The sequence below is a fragment of the Electrona antarctica genome (genome assembly GCF_951216825.1).
Source record: "Electrona antarctica genome assembly, chromosome: 15".
Classification (NCBI taxonomy): Eukaryota; Metazoa; Chordata; class Actinopteri; order Myctophiformes; family Myctophidae; genus Electrona; species Electrona antarctica.
Genome location: NC_136796.1, coordinates 24888922 through 24905737, shown reverse-complemented (window position 1 = coordinate 24905737; position 16816 = coordinate 24888922). Strand labels below are relative to the sequence as shown.

The 16816-nt window shown below is 43.3% G+C and overlaps 1 protein-coding gene across 6 annotated transcripts in view; it reads right to left on the bottom strand.

Annotated features, from left to right (window-relative positions):
• Positions 1–16816, bottom strand: part of cica (capicua transcriptional repressor a) — a 59365-nt gene that overhangs the window by 27102 nt on the left and 15447 nt on the right. For all 6 annotated transcript variants that reach the window (XM_079522798.1, XM_079522801.1, XM_079522800.1 and 3 more), the window contains exons 4-9: positions 14107–14238; positions 10084–10237; positions 4260–4359; positions 3098–3280; positions 2651–2777; positions 1784–1962 (exon numbers count right to left, since the gene is read on the bottom strand). In XM_079522798.1, the coding sequence (XP_079378924.1) occupies positions 1784–1962; positions 2651–2777; positions 3098–3280; positions 4260–4359; positions 10084–10237; positions 14107–14238 (875 nt within the window). The remainder of the gene's footprint in view (positions 1–1783; positions 1963–2650; positions 2778–3097; positions 3281–4259; positions 4360–10083; positions 10238–14106; positions 14239–16816) is intronic.

Here is a 16816-nt window from a genome sequence, read left to right as displayed (position 1 = left end):
TAGGAAGTGTCTGCTTCCCAAGAGGTCGCTCTACCATGAGCCTTCCAGGAGGAACCGGGAATAAACCTAGGAAGTGTCTGCTTCCCAAGAGGTCGCTCTACCATGAGCCTTCCAGGAGGAACCGGGAATAAACCTAGGAAGTGTCTGCTTCCCAAGAGGTCGCTCTACCATGAGCCTTCCAGGAGGAACCGGGAATAAACCTAGGAAGTGTCTGCTTCCCAAGAGGTCGCTCTACCATGAGCCTTCCAGGAGGAACCGGGAATAAACCTAGGAAGTGTCTGCTTCCCAAGAGGTCGCTCTACCATGAGCCTTCCAGGAGGAACCGGGAATAAACCTAGGAAGTGTCTGCTTCCCAAGAGGTCGCTCTACCATGAGCCTTCCAGGAGGAACCGGGAATAAACCTAGGAAGTGTCTGCTTCCCAAGAGGTCGCTCTACCATGAGCCTTCCAGGAGGAACCGGGAATAAACCTAGGAAGTGTCTGCTTCCCAAGAGGTCGCTCTACCATGAGCCACCGTCTATCCACCTGAAGCAGTCTGTCATTAAAGGAGCATTCAGTGATTTGGAAAACCCCCCGGTCTGCCCCGGTAACAAGATGTGCACATGCACGCACTACAGTGGGTGGACACGCAACAGGCCAACGGCACGCACACCAAGGCCCGCCCCCGCTTGATCATGATTGGCGGAAGGCCCCTCTCTATCCTGATTGGATGAAGGCTGGGCCACCTAGCCAAAAACTAAACCTACGGTTTTTTGACCACAAGGGTTAACTGGGGACAGGGAGGAACTCCTTATATGGTCAGCAGCACACTCTATAGTAGGGAGGATTATCACAACAAAACAAACAAATAAGTTATGTTTGAATTAAGTGAAATCACTGAATATACCTTTAACAACATGAACCCTAGCATTCCAATTCTGTAATATTGCAAAATATAGCCTATCTACAAGCGTCGTAGGCTTGTAGATCGTCAATTTTCAACAAAAATATAAAATAGAGAAAAAAGCATGAGGCTCACAATACACCTCTTGGGGTATCCAGTCAACGAAGTATACACGGTTTAAGTTGTTAAGTAGCCAGCGATCCGAAATGGTATGCTTTATATTTGTAAAACTCTTGAGTAACCCCACCTTGCACTCTGGAAAGTAACTAAGTACATTTACTTAAGTACTTCTACTCCACTACATCTGAGACAAATATTGTACTTTTACTCCACTACAATTGTGTGTAAACTTTAGTTACTAGTTTTTATTTTCATTACAAAACAAACATTAACCACTTCAGCCATACATTTCGGCCATTTGAAAATAGCAGATCTACAATCTTTAGAGTATTTCTATATTGCAGTATTGATACTTTTATTTAAAGGACCACTTCACCACTTTTCAACTTATCTTCATACAATTGGTCCTCACTAATATGTTCATGATAAAATAGCACAATTTTTTTCTACTCAGTCTGTGTCTCATAGGACTGCTGTGGGAAGTTCATAAATCCGCCCACCAGTGACATCAATATTTAGATTTGTATTATCGTGAGAACGATGGCTTCCATTTTAACATTGCAACTTTTCAGGAATAGAAAGCCTGCAGTTTCTATTAGCTTGGATTCCCCATCGATGATGTCACTGGTGGACGGGTTTCTGAACTGCCCACAGCCCTCCCATGAGACACAGACTGAGTAGAAAAAAATTATCATGATCATTAGTGAGGACGAATTATATGAAGATAGGTTGAAGTGGTCCTTTACTTAAGTACTTTTTTCCACCTCGCACTCCATCATACCTTCTCCAGGTCTCCCTCTCTCTCCCTCCGTTCCAGGGCCTGCACGGCACTCTGGGAGAAGGCTCGGGGGCGGGGGTGCTGTGCTCCTCCGTAGGCGCCACCTCGGCGCTCCAAGCCCACCGGCCCCCAGGCCGACCCCACTCCTCCCAGCTTCGCCTCCAGCACCTGGGAGTGGAGCTCTGAGAGAAAGAATGATAGAGAGAGAGAGTTAAAATAAATAAACAACAAGTAAATGAAAACTCGTGCGCCCATTTATTCCAACAGAATCCATCCGCTAATAGGTTGCCTGTGATGTTGGCCGATCCAGGAATCTGAGGCACCTGCTATTGAGTGTTTAAGCAGATTACGTGGGGAGAGGGAGGCAAAATATATCTAGGAGTTTAAGCTCAATGCTGCTCAAATGTGATACGTAAGCTCACTGAGGCTGTTGCTCACGCTCAAGTTGTTTCAGATAACAAAGTTCTATAATCTAATACAGTATATCTTTTAAAAGCATGCCATAAAGGCTAATACAAATGATGGCTGTCATATGACGTCATTTCTGAAAGCCAGACGATTGATGATTCATGGAGAAATAATTGTTTTTGTGGTACTGTACTGTGACGGTGGTTTTGAAGTGAGGGCGCGCTCTTATCAACATATATCATACATCATCTCTCGCAATTTGTGTCACTTTTCTGCCCTCACTGTTTATCCTCAATACGTATAGGAGGGGCTAGCCTAGCGCATTAATTTTTCATTTGAATGTTTAATGAATTTTCTATCAATGCAAAAGCAAGTGTTTGATGAGGATGAGGACTATGAATCAATCAGTCCCATTGTCTCTGTGAAGCACATTTTGAATGATGCACGCACGCACACACACACCTGTGCTCTCAGACATACTCCTCTCCCGTGCCTCTTTGGGGGTCCCACGCCCCTCTGACAGAGACTTCCTGCGTTCCTTATTGCACCACTTCCAGTCTGGATGGGCTCTGAAATGAGCCTCCTTCACCTGGAGAGAGACAAAGAGATTTAGACAGAGCGAGAGGGACAGAGCGACAGGCATGGACAAAAAGACATCGGAAGAGAGAGAGAGAGTGAGAGAGAGAGAGAGAGAGAGAGAGAGAGACAAAGAGAGAGAGAGAGACAAAGAGAGAGACAAAGAGAGAGAGAGAGATGGATACAGAGAGGTAAAGAGAGATGGGAGAATGTGGGGGTAGACAGAGAAAGGGAGCATAAAGAAAGAAGAGTAAAAGAGAAGCTGAAAATAGATTATGAAAATGCGTAAAAGCAATCTAAGCTGTGAAGTGGTCCGTGGCGTTTCGGCGGTACCTGGAAGGCCAGGTCGTGGTACTGCTGCTTCTCGTTGGGGCCCAGCGCGTACCACCACTCGCCAAGGATCTTGCTGACGGTGCGGTTGTCCTGGTTGGGGTGCCTCTGGTGCACCAGGGCTCGGTGGCGCTTACTGAAGATCATGAAGGCGTTCATGGGCCGACGGATGTGGTCTTTCTCCCTCTGGATGGAGAGATGTTGGGGGGAAGGAGGGCAGATGGAGGTATAGACAGTTAATGCCTGGTATATTATTATACAACTCCACACAGCACGTTACAGACTGCAGTCTAACTACATAACTAGGAAACCTCAGGGGAACTCATTTCAGGATCCCCTCGTAACATTTCCCCAATCCCCATGTGTCCCCCCAATGTGAGTACTGTGATGTCCCTTGTTTTGGTAGCCAATCAATGTGAAGCACATCAGAATGAGCACTCTGCGAAAGTAAAACAAATTAGAATACTAGCACAAGCTGCTACTTTCTGTCATTGCTGAAGCGAAGAGAAGAAGAGCATTCATATAGGTTGGGTAACTCGCTTGAATCAAGGCTGTCGACTCTCGCTGGCACGAGAGCCCGTCCCGCCAGGAGTCGGACTGGCGAGAACATCAAACAGGTTTGATGCAGCAGGGGCTGTTAGCTGACTACACCACTGGGGTTGTCACACTAAATAAGTGACGGTCGATCAGGGGCACATGTGCTGTGATTTTCCTCGGGATGTGTAAAAAGCGGAAAGACATCTTTAGGAACGTTGAGTAATTTGTAGCCAGCCTTAAGATGTAGAGAGGATTATTAGTTGAGTGGTAGACAGAGTCAGACAGGGAAAGAGAGCCAGAGAGAACAAAAGTGTGAAAGGTTGAAAGATGGGCAGACATTACTGCTTAAGAAATATGGAAGTCACTTAATGAAGCATGAATTAAGGAGCGAGTGGGCGACGTAATAGACTGTTGTTTTGTAACTCGGCAACACACCATCTGCCTCTCTGTCAGTGTATCTCTGTCTAAACCAAGGAAGGATGGAACTCAGTGACTGTCTAGTTTCTTTTTCCATCTAAGGAACTGTCTGTCTGTCTGTCTGTCTGTCTGTCTGTCTGTCTGTCTGTCTGTCTGTCTGTCTGTCTGTCTGTCTCGTCCGTCCGTCCGTCTGAATGTCTGTTTTTCTGACCTTCCTGTCTCCGTCTTTGGGCAGGGCACTGAGGGACTGTGTCCGTCTCTTGATAGGGCCAGTGGAGGGTGCAGGATCGTTGGCCACACCTGGGAAGAACCTATGGAGATGCACGCATACGCGCGCGCACACGCACGCACGCACCACGCACGCGTGCACACACACACACACACACACACACACACACACACACACACACACACACACACACACACACACACACACACACACACACACACACACACACACACACACACACACACACAGAAGTGAAACTGGCTGCCCACAGCAGACACAGGAAGCTACGATAGATTGTTTACTTGTGAAACCTGATGGAGGCTGTTCCACACAACAATGGTTCTCACACTTATGTTAGTGCCAGTCAGTATCAATCATTATTAATACGTTCAGTGAATTTGTCTAGTTGAATTTGGTGCAAAGACATACTGACAGACACAAAGTACTGGAAGATAATATTTAAATTAAATATAAATCACACTTGTGTGAACTGAGGGGCGCCTCACACTTTAAACAGTATGTTATTGTGTAAAACAAAACCAGTCACAAGATGTATTTATATTGGCCACATGACGGCCACATGACATCTCATGTCGCCTAAACAAACATTAAATGTCCATAGACTTGGCTGCCATATGATGACATTTAAAAGCCATGCATTGGAGGAGGTAAAATATACAAATGAACCTGCTTTTTGAGGGGCGCCAGCCCCTACAGCTCTTGAGGGGCGCCAGCCCCTACAGCTCTTGAGGGGCGCTAGCCCCTACAGCTCTTGAGAGGCGCTAGCCCCTACAGCTCTTGAGGGGCGCTAGCCCCTACAACTCTTGAGGGGCGCTAGCCCCTACAGCTCTTGAGGGGCGCTAGCCCCTACAGCTCTTGAGGGGCGCTAGCCCCTACAGCTCTTGAGGGGCGCTAGGCCCTACAGCTCTTGAGGGGCGCTAGCCCCTACAGCTCTTGAGGGGCGCTAGCCCCTACAGCTCTTGAGGGGCGCTAGCCCCTACAGCTCTTGAGGGGCGCTAGCCCCTACAACTCTTGAGGGGCGCTAGCCCCTACAGCTCTTGAGGGGCGCTAGCCCCTACAGCTCTTGAGGGGCGCTAGCCCCTACAGCTCTTGTCCCTACACGATTCATATTTGCCATTGACAATGCAAGGAGAAATTAGGTCATATGTCCGTCAAATATGACGTAAATTTGTGGCAACACAAACATCAAATGCCAATGAAGGGAAAATGTACGTCATACAGTATGTAGACGAGCAAATCAGCTAACAAATCACATATAAAGCTTTTGTCCCCACACGTCTCATATTTGCCATTGACAATGAAAGGATAAATTAGGTCATACAGTATGTATGACCTAACCAATAACATAAATTAAGTTGTTCATGAGATGATGTATGATGATGTATAATGATAAGAGCGCCCCTCATTTCACACGGGTGTGACTTTTGAGGGGCGCTAGTTACATACGTTTCTCTATGACCATTTTTGTTGGGACAAACTAAATATGTATAAACAGTACAGTAGTATGGAAATGTTAAATGAAAGTCAACGTTTTCAACTATTTTCCATTCTGTTGTAAGGCACCCTGTTGGGTGAAGTTTGCGAACAGTGATGTGGAGGTGGATAACTATTTCACCAATAAAACATGTACGCTAAATTTAGGTAGGTGTAGAATCTGCTACATCGCAGGGAGGGATATAAAAAATATACCACATTTTCAGTAGGCTACTGTGAATGTACACACAACACAGCATAGCTGTAAAACAGGAATAGGCACGTTCAGACGCCTTGTCAAAAAACCTGGAAAGTTTGCTTGCCTATAAACAGTCAAGGCTGTCTTTAGACTCTTCTAATTCATCTTTCTCGTGGACAGTTTTGCTACAGAAGTCAAGGATTAAGTTACAAGGAGAGGAGGAATGTTAAGTCACCCGAGAATACCACTTGCCTTGACTCTGAGTCATGATATCTCATTAGTCGTATATGCCAAGTATTAGTGCAGCAAGAACTTCTGATATAAGGCAGTTTTTGTCTTACATTTATGGTCTGTATTTTAGGGGGCAGTGGGAACACAAAACCTAATACAGGAACATAACTACTATGATAATGACAAACAACAGACAACTTCAACAACAATAGTCGATTTTCTAAGAGAGGCTAGTTTTTTATGTGCTACCTTTAACGATTTCCTTTTATTAAACTGTGTTCCTTATAATGAAACCTCAGGAAGACTGATAGAGATGTTGTGTGATATAGTTAGACCAACATAAATGTATGATATATTTAAATATCATAATTATACAATCATTGCATTATGTTTGTGATTGTTTTTTTGTGTGTATGGATTGGTTAGTCTGTGCATACTTGATATAAGTATGCATGATAAATGTACTGAAATTAATCAAATAAATACATTTAAATATAAATATACAGACGTTCCTCTCTATAGCCACATCACGGCCTACATATGAAAACATGGTAAACGATTTTGAGCTTGTAAATCCGCTATTTTCTAGACTTAATAATCCATCCATCCATTATCGGGTCGCGGCGTCGAGGCGTTCCCAGGCCAGTGTGGAGATATAATACCCCCATCTGGTCCTTGGTCTGTCAGGGGTCTCCTCCCAGTGGGACAAGCAATAATGTCAATTCTAGATTTCTAGATTTTCAATTAGAGTACTTGCAACAGTAACAGGTGTTTTTAATGAGTCATCGTTACCTTAGTTAGTAATTTAGTACAATAACATTAAATGTTTCAAATTGGGATGCCAGGGTTAAAGTGTTTAAAACGGTGTACTCGCTTGTCGTAGTGTTCAAAAGCGCCCCACACCGCTCCACGGTCGCCATTGTAATGAATAGGGACTCAATTTCCCTTAATGAACCCTAACCCTAAGAACGAAAGCAAGGGAGAGAGTCAGGGAGAGACAGAGGTAGACGCAGACAAGGAGACAAAGAGAGAGAGAGGGCAAGTGAGCCCTGGAGCGAGACAAGACTGCTGATGAAACAGATGCTCTTGTCGAGCCTTTACAATACAAACCACAGTTATGTATTTTAGTGCAAGAACAGATGCAAACCAGCTGCAGTCATAATGTGAATGCCGAGAATTCTATAGCGTTCAAGGGAAAGCCAACTCTTGGGGCAGCAGCAGTATGCACTATGTACTCTTTGCCTTTTCAATATATTACATTTGCAGAGAGCCAGCGCAGAAACCGCTCGCTTGGACCACAATCTTTTTTAATGGTGTGCGAAATGAATGTAGTGGAGCAACGCAGACTTAAACTATGTTAAGTAGACAGTTCCACAGCAGACAGCACTTATTGAGTTCCAAGTTGAATTTGGAGATTGCACTTCAGTACGTTATAGAAAACAGTTCCTTAGCATCAAAATAAAGTCATAGTATAACAGTAATCAAACATTAGATGTGCTACAAGTTATGTAAGTATACGTAATGCTCATACATAGTGAAGTAGACAGTTCCTTAGACTAGAGCCATGCCCTAGTTAAATCTAAACTCTGGTGTTAAACAATCTATACTATACTCATGATAAAGTTGGTGATATGCCACAAACAGTGGGCCTATTCAAATGTAAAGTATTTTGGTTATCTTTTTGTAACAAGACAAATCACACCTGTGTGAAGTGAGGGGCGCTCTTATCATCGTACATCATCCATGCATTGTCAACACAATTCCTTTGTGTAGGACAAAAATAGCCGATTTGCTTGTCTGCATATGACGTAATTCTCCATTCATTGTCAATGGGAATTTAATGTTTGTGTAAGGCGAAAATCTACACTATAGCTGAATATAGCCACCCAGAAAGATTAAGCTTAACTAGACGCCAGAGTCTGTGTCTTATCTCCTCCTGGCTCCTGTAAGGGACTATCCATATAAGGTAGGGAGTTTATGATTAGGCCTACATTTTCCTTGGAATAGTGTGGGTGTAATAACTAACCATATATATATACTGTATATATATATATATCTATATATATATAAAGCCATCACGCACTTATAATAACAAATGACACTGATTATCCCATGTATGACTACTTCGAAATCATGCCATCTGGACGAAGATACAGGACCTTGAAGTGGGAAAAGGCTAGTTTTAACAGGAGTTTTGTTTATAGTGGAGAGCTCATGTATTGTCTTGGTGTTGTGTCGTGTGAAATGTTGTTTTGTGCTATATGGTTATTGTGTTTTTCTGTTGAACAGACTGGTGAATTAATAAAATATTCCATAGATTGAAAATGATAAAAAGTTTGCATTCTTCTTCTTCTAAAAATTATCCACCTTTTTTTGAGTGGTGCAAACCACTCCAACAACCAGCTTTGTCTGTATGTTTGTGTACCTGTGTACGTGTCCGTGCACAGGTGAGCATGGTTACCATGGTCACTGACATTACGTCAGACCACAGCTGATCAGGCTATATAAGACCTTGCACCACTCAGTTCACACGGGTGTGATTTTTATTCTAAAGTGGACATATGGCTTTATAAGGTATTGGAATATTTGCAGCAGAACTCTTTGCATGAAGTCATTGCATTAAAATTCCACTGCTGCATTAATGACGGTAACAAAGGCTTGTGATGTTGACTTGCGCTGTCCCACTTTAATAAGCCAATGAGTTCATTCATGAATAATGGAATACAGATAAATCACTTCACTGTAGTTAGGTTACAAAAAATGCATATAATGAATGCATTACCTCTATTCTATTCAATACGTTTCAGTGCAGTTCTGTATTATTGTTATATGAGAAAACTGGCATATGGACAGGGTTGAATCACCCTGTCACTGCATCACATACCACGTGAGAAAACAAAGTAGCAGTTGTAGCAAGAACGGAGACGGAGCCAACATATGGACTAGGCCCAGGGCATGGGTCTTCAACAAGGGGTCCTCAGTTACTACAAAGCTAGCCTGAAACAGCCCTATGCTTTTCTGGGCATAGAGGGGTGGAACAAGCTAGCGCTGTAAACTGATGCCGACTTCCTATTGGTTCACCAACCTTTGCCAAATTTGGAGCCCCTCTGCACTGTTATTGATTTGGCGAAATATAAGGTTCACTCCCACTCCTATGCCACATTTCCTGGTTGGCTTGCCCAGGCTTTTTTTTTTCTTTGAAAACAAAACATCTGCGGTTTCCGAGGCTACTACAAAGCTTGCTAAGTATTTAGGGTTTAAGTGGTTAAATAAAAAATCACACCCGTGTTAACTGAGTGGTGCAACGTGATGTCGGTGATGTCAGTGACGTCACATACTAACCATAGCAACCATGCTCACCCGTACAGGCACAAACACACACGGGTACTAACAAAGCCAGTTGTTGGAGTGGTTTGCACCACTCAAAAATACACATGAACATGAGAAAAGATAGTGTGTAAACAAAAAATCACACCCGTGTGAAGTGAGTGGAGCTCTTATCATCACACATCATCATACATCACCTCATTCCGGCCAATCACAATTTGCGTCCTCACCTTCGTCATCATTGTTTGCGTTACGCAATGTTTGTGTTTACACAAATTGTCCATTCATTGTCAATGGCATTTTAATGTTTGTGTAGGACAAAGTTTGTGCACACACACCAAAAGATGGACATAGGAGGGCCTAGCACGGTCCTCAAAAATAAATAAAAAGAACAATAATTTGCACAAAATTGAGACTTGAAGCTATACAATTGTATTCAATATCTAGTGGGGGTTCCTGCTTCATCGCTCTCTCAGAAAAGGGGTCCATGGTTTGAAGACCTGTGGACTAGGGTAAAAAATAAATAACCCAGTAGAAAACATGTTTAGAACTTACGGGTCGTCTGTGTCACTCTCCGTTTCGCTGTCAGCTCCGCCCCTGTCAGTCGGAGGATTGTCATTGTTTGGGGGCGGGCGTGATGGAGATCCACGCTCTATGTCCGATTGGCCAGTTCGTCCTTCACTCACCAGCGCTACACCACAACGAGGCTCTGGAACAAAACAAAAAAAGTGACATAGTACATATCCGTTAATGTCGGTGCACAAGATAGGGCCCTAAAAGTCCATAGACCTGGCTGCCACATGACGTCATGAAGGGGGCTCCTTTTCAGATTTTCTGAAAGCCAGACATTGAAGGGCCTCAAACAATGGTAGAGATGTACTAACCACAGAATATTTTCCTTATTGAAGTTCAAATATGATTCTTTTGGGGGGTCACGTCCTGAAAAGTTTGTGAACCCTCGGTCTACTCAAACAATGAGAAACAGTCATGGCTGCAAGTGATGTGGCTGACGCCGCCCTCGTCAAGTGGACTGATAATGCCCGGTCACGTAATGACCCCTTAAGTGGGCCCTTGGAGAGGGAAAAGGCAGAAGAATTGGCAGTGAGCCTGGGAGGACAATTTCAAGCTTTCCATAGGTTGGTTTGAGTAATTTACAAAGAGAGAGAAGAGTGTTTTAAGAAACTGCACTGGTCAGGGAGGCTGCTGAAGTGTCACAAATAAATAGCTTGAGGACCAGCCAAGTAATGGCCGAAGCTGTCTGTTTTATTAATTACAATAATACTATCATCCCCTTATTGTGATCAATTTGACCCAGACATAAGTGATCACTATAGGGGTCAACAAGTAATGTAGGTGGCGTCCATAAAAAAGGCGTCACCTGGAGTCAGATTATACACAGTGGAGTTGAAACCCATTGCAGGTTGGGATATTTTATGTCAGGAACTTAGTCAAACGGGGGCATCTGGTTGGTGCGGGGGTACATGCAATGACCAATATCACCCTCCCCGCCTGGCTTCCCTCCCTCACTACATTTCCCATTGTCCCACCACCGTGGAGACGAGGGGTTTGAATCCTCTGAGCCAGCATGGCTGAGCTCTCCAACAAACAACAAGACACCTGTTCACATGTATTACGTCCTCCCTTCTCCCGGTGAAACTCCTCACTGTCAGGTGAAAAGAAGCCGGCTGGCGACTTGTCTATCAGAGGAGACTTGTGGTTGTCTAGTGTACTGTCTACACCCTCCCACATGACCCGCTATAGGGGTTAGCAACGACAGGGGTAAACTGAGGGGTAAACTGGGATATGTATGCATACAAATCTTTTGAAAATTCAAGTAAATACAAGGCTGCTAAAGTGGTTAAAGTATGTTTTGTAATAATAATCTACAAAAGTATTGGAAATTGGAAATACTCCAGTAATGTAAAGATATACCTCAAATGTGTACTTAAGCAGTAAGTACAATACTACATACAATACTACATGTACTTAGCTACTTTACCCCACTGTGAACGGCACATATCAGAAGACTTTGTCACGCGCTCTGGCCTCACGTTCGTTCGCTCACTCGCTGTATGTTAGGAGCTGGTGTTGTAATGCACTCAATTAAAAAGTAATTGTTCAGCATGTCCACCGCTGAGGGGTCAAAGGGTCCTAATTACACCTTGATTTACAGACCGTGGTCCAGTGTGATATGTTGTCATTGGGCTCGGAATTCCAAACAGCCGGCACCCCCTCACCCCCCCCCCACGCCCCCAAGGTCCCCCCCAGCTATTTACATATTCTCTTCATGACTGAAGTGAATTTATCCACTTAAGACTTATTTATACTCAAACCTGCTATTCCTTTTCAATTATACTGACGTGAACAAAAATAGAGGGTATGCGTGTGACATCATCATCATACCCGGAAGTTATGCGGGAATGTCTACTGAGTGGCAAAAACCTTCTTTCTGGCCTTGACAGCCCATACATCCAAACAGAGAAGTCCTATTTGATTGCATTAAATTACTTTAAAGGACCTATAACATAAAATTCAACTTTTTCAATTTATTTTGTGTTTTTGGGGCTCCCATATGTGTTTTCTATCCCCACAAATAACCAATTTTGAACAATCAGGCTTTCATATCATATAGGTGCTTTAATGGAAATTGCTCTCAGGAACAGCTCAACTGATTTTGGTCTCATCGTGATGTCATCAATGTCACCCTACTTGGTATAATTCCTCCTCTTCTTTAGTCTTCAGTTCCAAATTTGCATTTCCACTTTGTTTACAATGTCCACCATTGTTGATTTTCCAAGCTGTCATGGAATGTAAACAAGCCTGGTTTTATCTAGCATCAGTATTATAATGACTGAAATATTAAATAATCTGCATATCAGCACCCCCACCACCTCAGGACATTGTGGTACTGCAGCTAAAACTGCTTTCAAAGTCCAGAAAGAAATGACAAGGACTGGTTATATCAGAGTGGTGATTGAGGCTCAAACCATTAGAAATAACTTTGAGGGAAATAGACAATATGATATTAAATATTAAAAGCAGTTTTAAAATGCATGTTATTTGCGCTTTAAACAACATTAAATTCACTTTGTCACTCACTTTGCCACTCGATTTGCCACTCGATCTGCCATTCACTTTATGCATGCGCATACCCTCTATTGACCGATTCCGTAACGGGTCTCATGGTTGCAGCCTACATATTTCCTGTAGGCGGAGACGACACATCTGCGGTTTCCCTGCACCAAGCTTCTACTACAGTGAATGGAAAAGTGACTGATGTTAGTCTGCCTCAAACGTTACTCTTTTACCTGCTTTTTACTAACACTAACATTACAAAGATGCCCAGAACATCAGGATGAACCTGTGTAGTTTATGGCTGCTGTACTTTATACCTCCTACTTTAATGCTTAGTATGAGGTATAAAGTACAGTAGCCTTGTGTTCCTAAAACAGAAAGATTGGGTATTGTGTAAGACTGACGTTATGTATCTTTCAGGACCTTTCACTGCTTTGTCTCAACCATTACTCAATGGCTCTGGTCTCAGCCACCGCGGTAGATATTTTGACATTCCGTTTTTTTTTTAATGTTGCCACTACTGTTGGAGCAGCCATAAACTACACAGGTTCATCCCGATGTTCTGGGCATCTTTGTAATGTTAGTGTTAGTAAAAAGCAGGTAAAAGAGTAACGTTTGAGGCAGACTAACATCAGTCACTTTTCCATTCACTGTAGTAGAAGCTTGGTGCAGGGAAACCGCACATGTGTTGTCTCCGCCTACAGGAAATACGTAGGCTGCGACCATGAGACCTGTTACGGAATCGGTCAATAGGGATGCCAGGTTTAAGAGTGGTTAAGCGGTGAAACCAATGAGGGACAGATGGTACTGTCTGTTGCACTCTGCATGTGTAGCGAATATCGTTGCTGTTGGGCAGAAACCTACCAGTATCTCCATATTTCAACTTTCAATTATTTTTTTTGCTAAATGAATGCCATACTTAGTCATACTACAGTGTCACACAAAAGAAGCAAAAATAACCGATCGGATGTGAAATCTTTCCTTTTTTTTCTTTCAAGTGAAAGTTAAAGTGGTTGGGTCGGAAAAAGACCCGGAATCGGTTCCATCATATTTGGAACCGTTTATGGAACCGTTTTTTATCACACTATCAGAGCTGGTTATGTGGACTTGGCGTCTGCTATAAAATTACTATACCAGTGGAGTTACAGACTTGTAAGGGACCATTTGGAACCCCCTGGCCTATACTAGGAATCATTAATGGAGGAGCGCTAAGGAATCGGACCGTTACGGAACCGGAATCATTGAAATCCTAGCACTAACAAGAGCTTGTGGCTAAAGAATAGCTACATTGATCCACTGGAACACAGGTTTGTTTTTCTCCACATTTACAAGGTTTCCACCCAAGAGTGACGATAATACTACACCTACAACAATGAAGAGTGACTCAGGCAGTTAACATTTCAGCCTCCTGTTCAGTGTGTGTGTGTGGCATGAAGCAGGCGCCATGATGTCAGTCACATTTCCAGAGTGGAAGAAGAATAAGGGGCGGGGCAGGGAGCTTACCTTTGCTCTGATTGACAAGTTGTTGGCCATCGGCAGGCTGGGCAGGCGCTCCGGGTTGGCTGGGCTCCAGGAAAGGGACCAATGAATGCCAAGGGAACACTGGCACCGACCGAGGCTCCACGTTGGTCCAAACTGTAGGACGAGAGAGAGAGAGAGAGAGAGAGAGAGAGAGGGGGGGGGGAGAGAGAGAGAGAGAGAGAGAGAGAGAGAAAGAGAGTGAGTGAGACAGAGATGCAAACTAATAATAACTATGGTTTACAAAATGAACTTTTGTGTGCATCTGAGTCATGCAGGGTTGCAGGAGTGGATTTGGTTTGTAATTTATTTTGAGAGCAGGTACAAATGTGACCAATCAATGACAAAGTGCAGAGAAGACACACACACACACACACACACACACACACACACACACACACACACACACACACACACACACACACACACACACACACACACACACACACCACTATACACCCCCCCCCCCCCACCCCCCAAACAAACACACACATGCATACACAGCATATGGCAGAGTTGAAGGGTCGTGTGATGTGATATGATTAGAAAACCTGTTGTTTTAAGACACTCCAGGCTAGTCTACTGACTACTGCAGTCTAGACACGCACGTACGCACGCTCACGCGCACGCACACACACACACACACACACACACACACACACACACACACACACACACACACACACACACACACACACACACACACACACACACACACACACAGTACATGGTATCAGTAGTGGTAGTATTTGTAGTACATCATATACTACTGTACATACAGTAGTATATGATATGATTACTCTGAGAGTGAATGAGTCAGCAACTCAAGACCAAGACAAGGCCAGCAGCTCACTACATTAGTTCTTTCAAAAAAAGCAGATCTACAAGCTCACAACACGTCACAAATGTGATGCGGCATAGGTTGGTTTGTAGGTTGGTTATTTTTGAATAGCCGGAATATAACGTAGGGTTAAAGGGATAGTTCTTATTTTCTTTCTATTACACACCATGGATATTTATTTGTTTTGGTCGCAAGCCAATTATTTTATCTCCACCGGTCATGAAATTATTGACTTAGGAATTGATAAAAACAAAATAATCTCCATGAATTCAAGGCTCCATGGGGTAAGTAATCGATAGGAAAAAAGAGGTCATTTTAGGGGTGAACTATCAGGTTAAACTGATTTTGATGCTAAATTGTCTTAACTATATCATTTTACTGGCGATCCCTTGAGCCTCAAGGGATCCCTCAAGGATCTATTCCCTGGGGGTCCAGGGAATAGTACTTCTACTGCCAGAGCAGACTATTCTCAAATATGAGTGACTGACTATCCTAAACGATACAGAGCCACCTCTCTGACAATATCGCCGGGACAATTTGTTTCTTTTTGGACCACAATTCTTATATGAGACGATTCTGAGATGACTCAATGTTATTCTCTATAGAGAAATGACTTCCGTTAGGGTTAGGGACAGGGTTAGTTAATGGGGCGAGTCAGACTAGCGCTCTGTCTCAGTGTCAGTTCATGAGAACTTTGTCAACATGCAGGACAATTTTGCATTAAGCTAATAGACATGCTCTCATTTCCCCCCTTTTAGCCTGTTGTGTGTATGTGTGTGTGTGTGTGTGTGTGTGTGTGTGTGTGTGTGTGTGTGTGTGTGTGTGTGTGTGTGTGTGTGTGTGTGTGTGTGTGTGTGTGTGTGTGTGTGTGTGTGTGTGTGTGTGTGTGGGTGTGTGTGTGTGTGTGTGTATGTGTGTGTGTACAGTAGCATGCTGATTGAAAGGCTGTAGTCAAGTTGGTATTAGGACTAGAAGCCTGAAAGACAGGGTATATTGGCTTGGTTTAACCTACAGAATGCATGGATCAATTTGGGTCATGAAGGAAAATAAAAATGCATCCCTTCACAAAAAGGGTTCACCATCCTATCCTATTCATGATTAATTAATCATGAATCATTAATCACTAAAGACACACGGTTAAAAATAACAGAGTGCAAATTAGAAGTTGTACTACTTTCTTTTCCTGATGTTTCAAATGTTTGACATGCCAGCATTTTATAACTAATTTCTTTGCGGTTACTAATCTGTATTGGATCAAATTAAAGTAAAACACTTTTAACAGAACTATACGGAACTGTAAACTACACCACCTCTTTCTGAAATAAAGCTCTTCATAGCAAGAGAATGAATACATGAACGCTCGCCCGGGTTAAAACCGGTGACCTCGGAACGGTCGACACCAGGTGTTTCTAAACGTAACCTCAGTAAAACTCTGTATAAACCTAACCTTATTCTTAATCTTAAAGATGGAGTGCCATGATTTCCCCCCACCTAAAACATTATCAGGTGCTATGATTATACTAAGAGGAATATTTGTGTACAGAAAGTGTTAAAATTATGTTTTATGTGGCCATACCCACAAGATCAATAATTCTTTCTCTGCTAGGTACGTACCCCGCAGCTATGGGACGTTATACTCCATATAGGAAGTGGTTGAGCCCCAGATCAGCTTTTAACATTGGTCCGGTTGCTATGCAACACCTCCGTCACCACCAGCTATGGGATCTTTACAACTCTTCTCCATTTACCATTTATCAAAGCAGGATTTTCAAAGCTCCATAACTCTGAAACTACGAGCGCTGTCCTTGGTGATCGTCATCCATCCAAAGTGCGGATGTCATTTGTATCGCATCG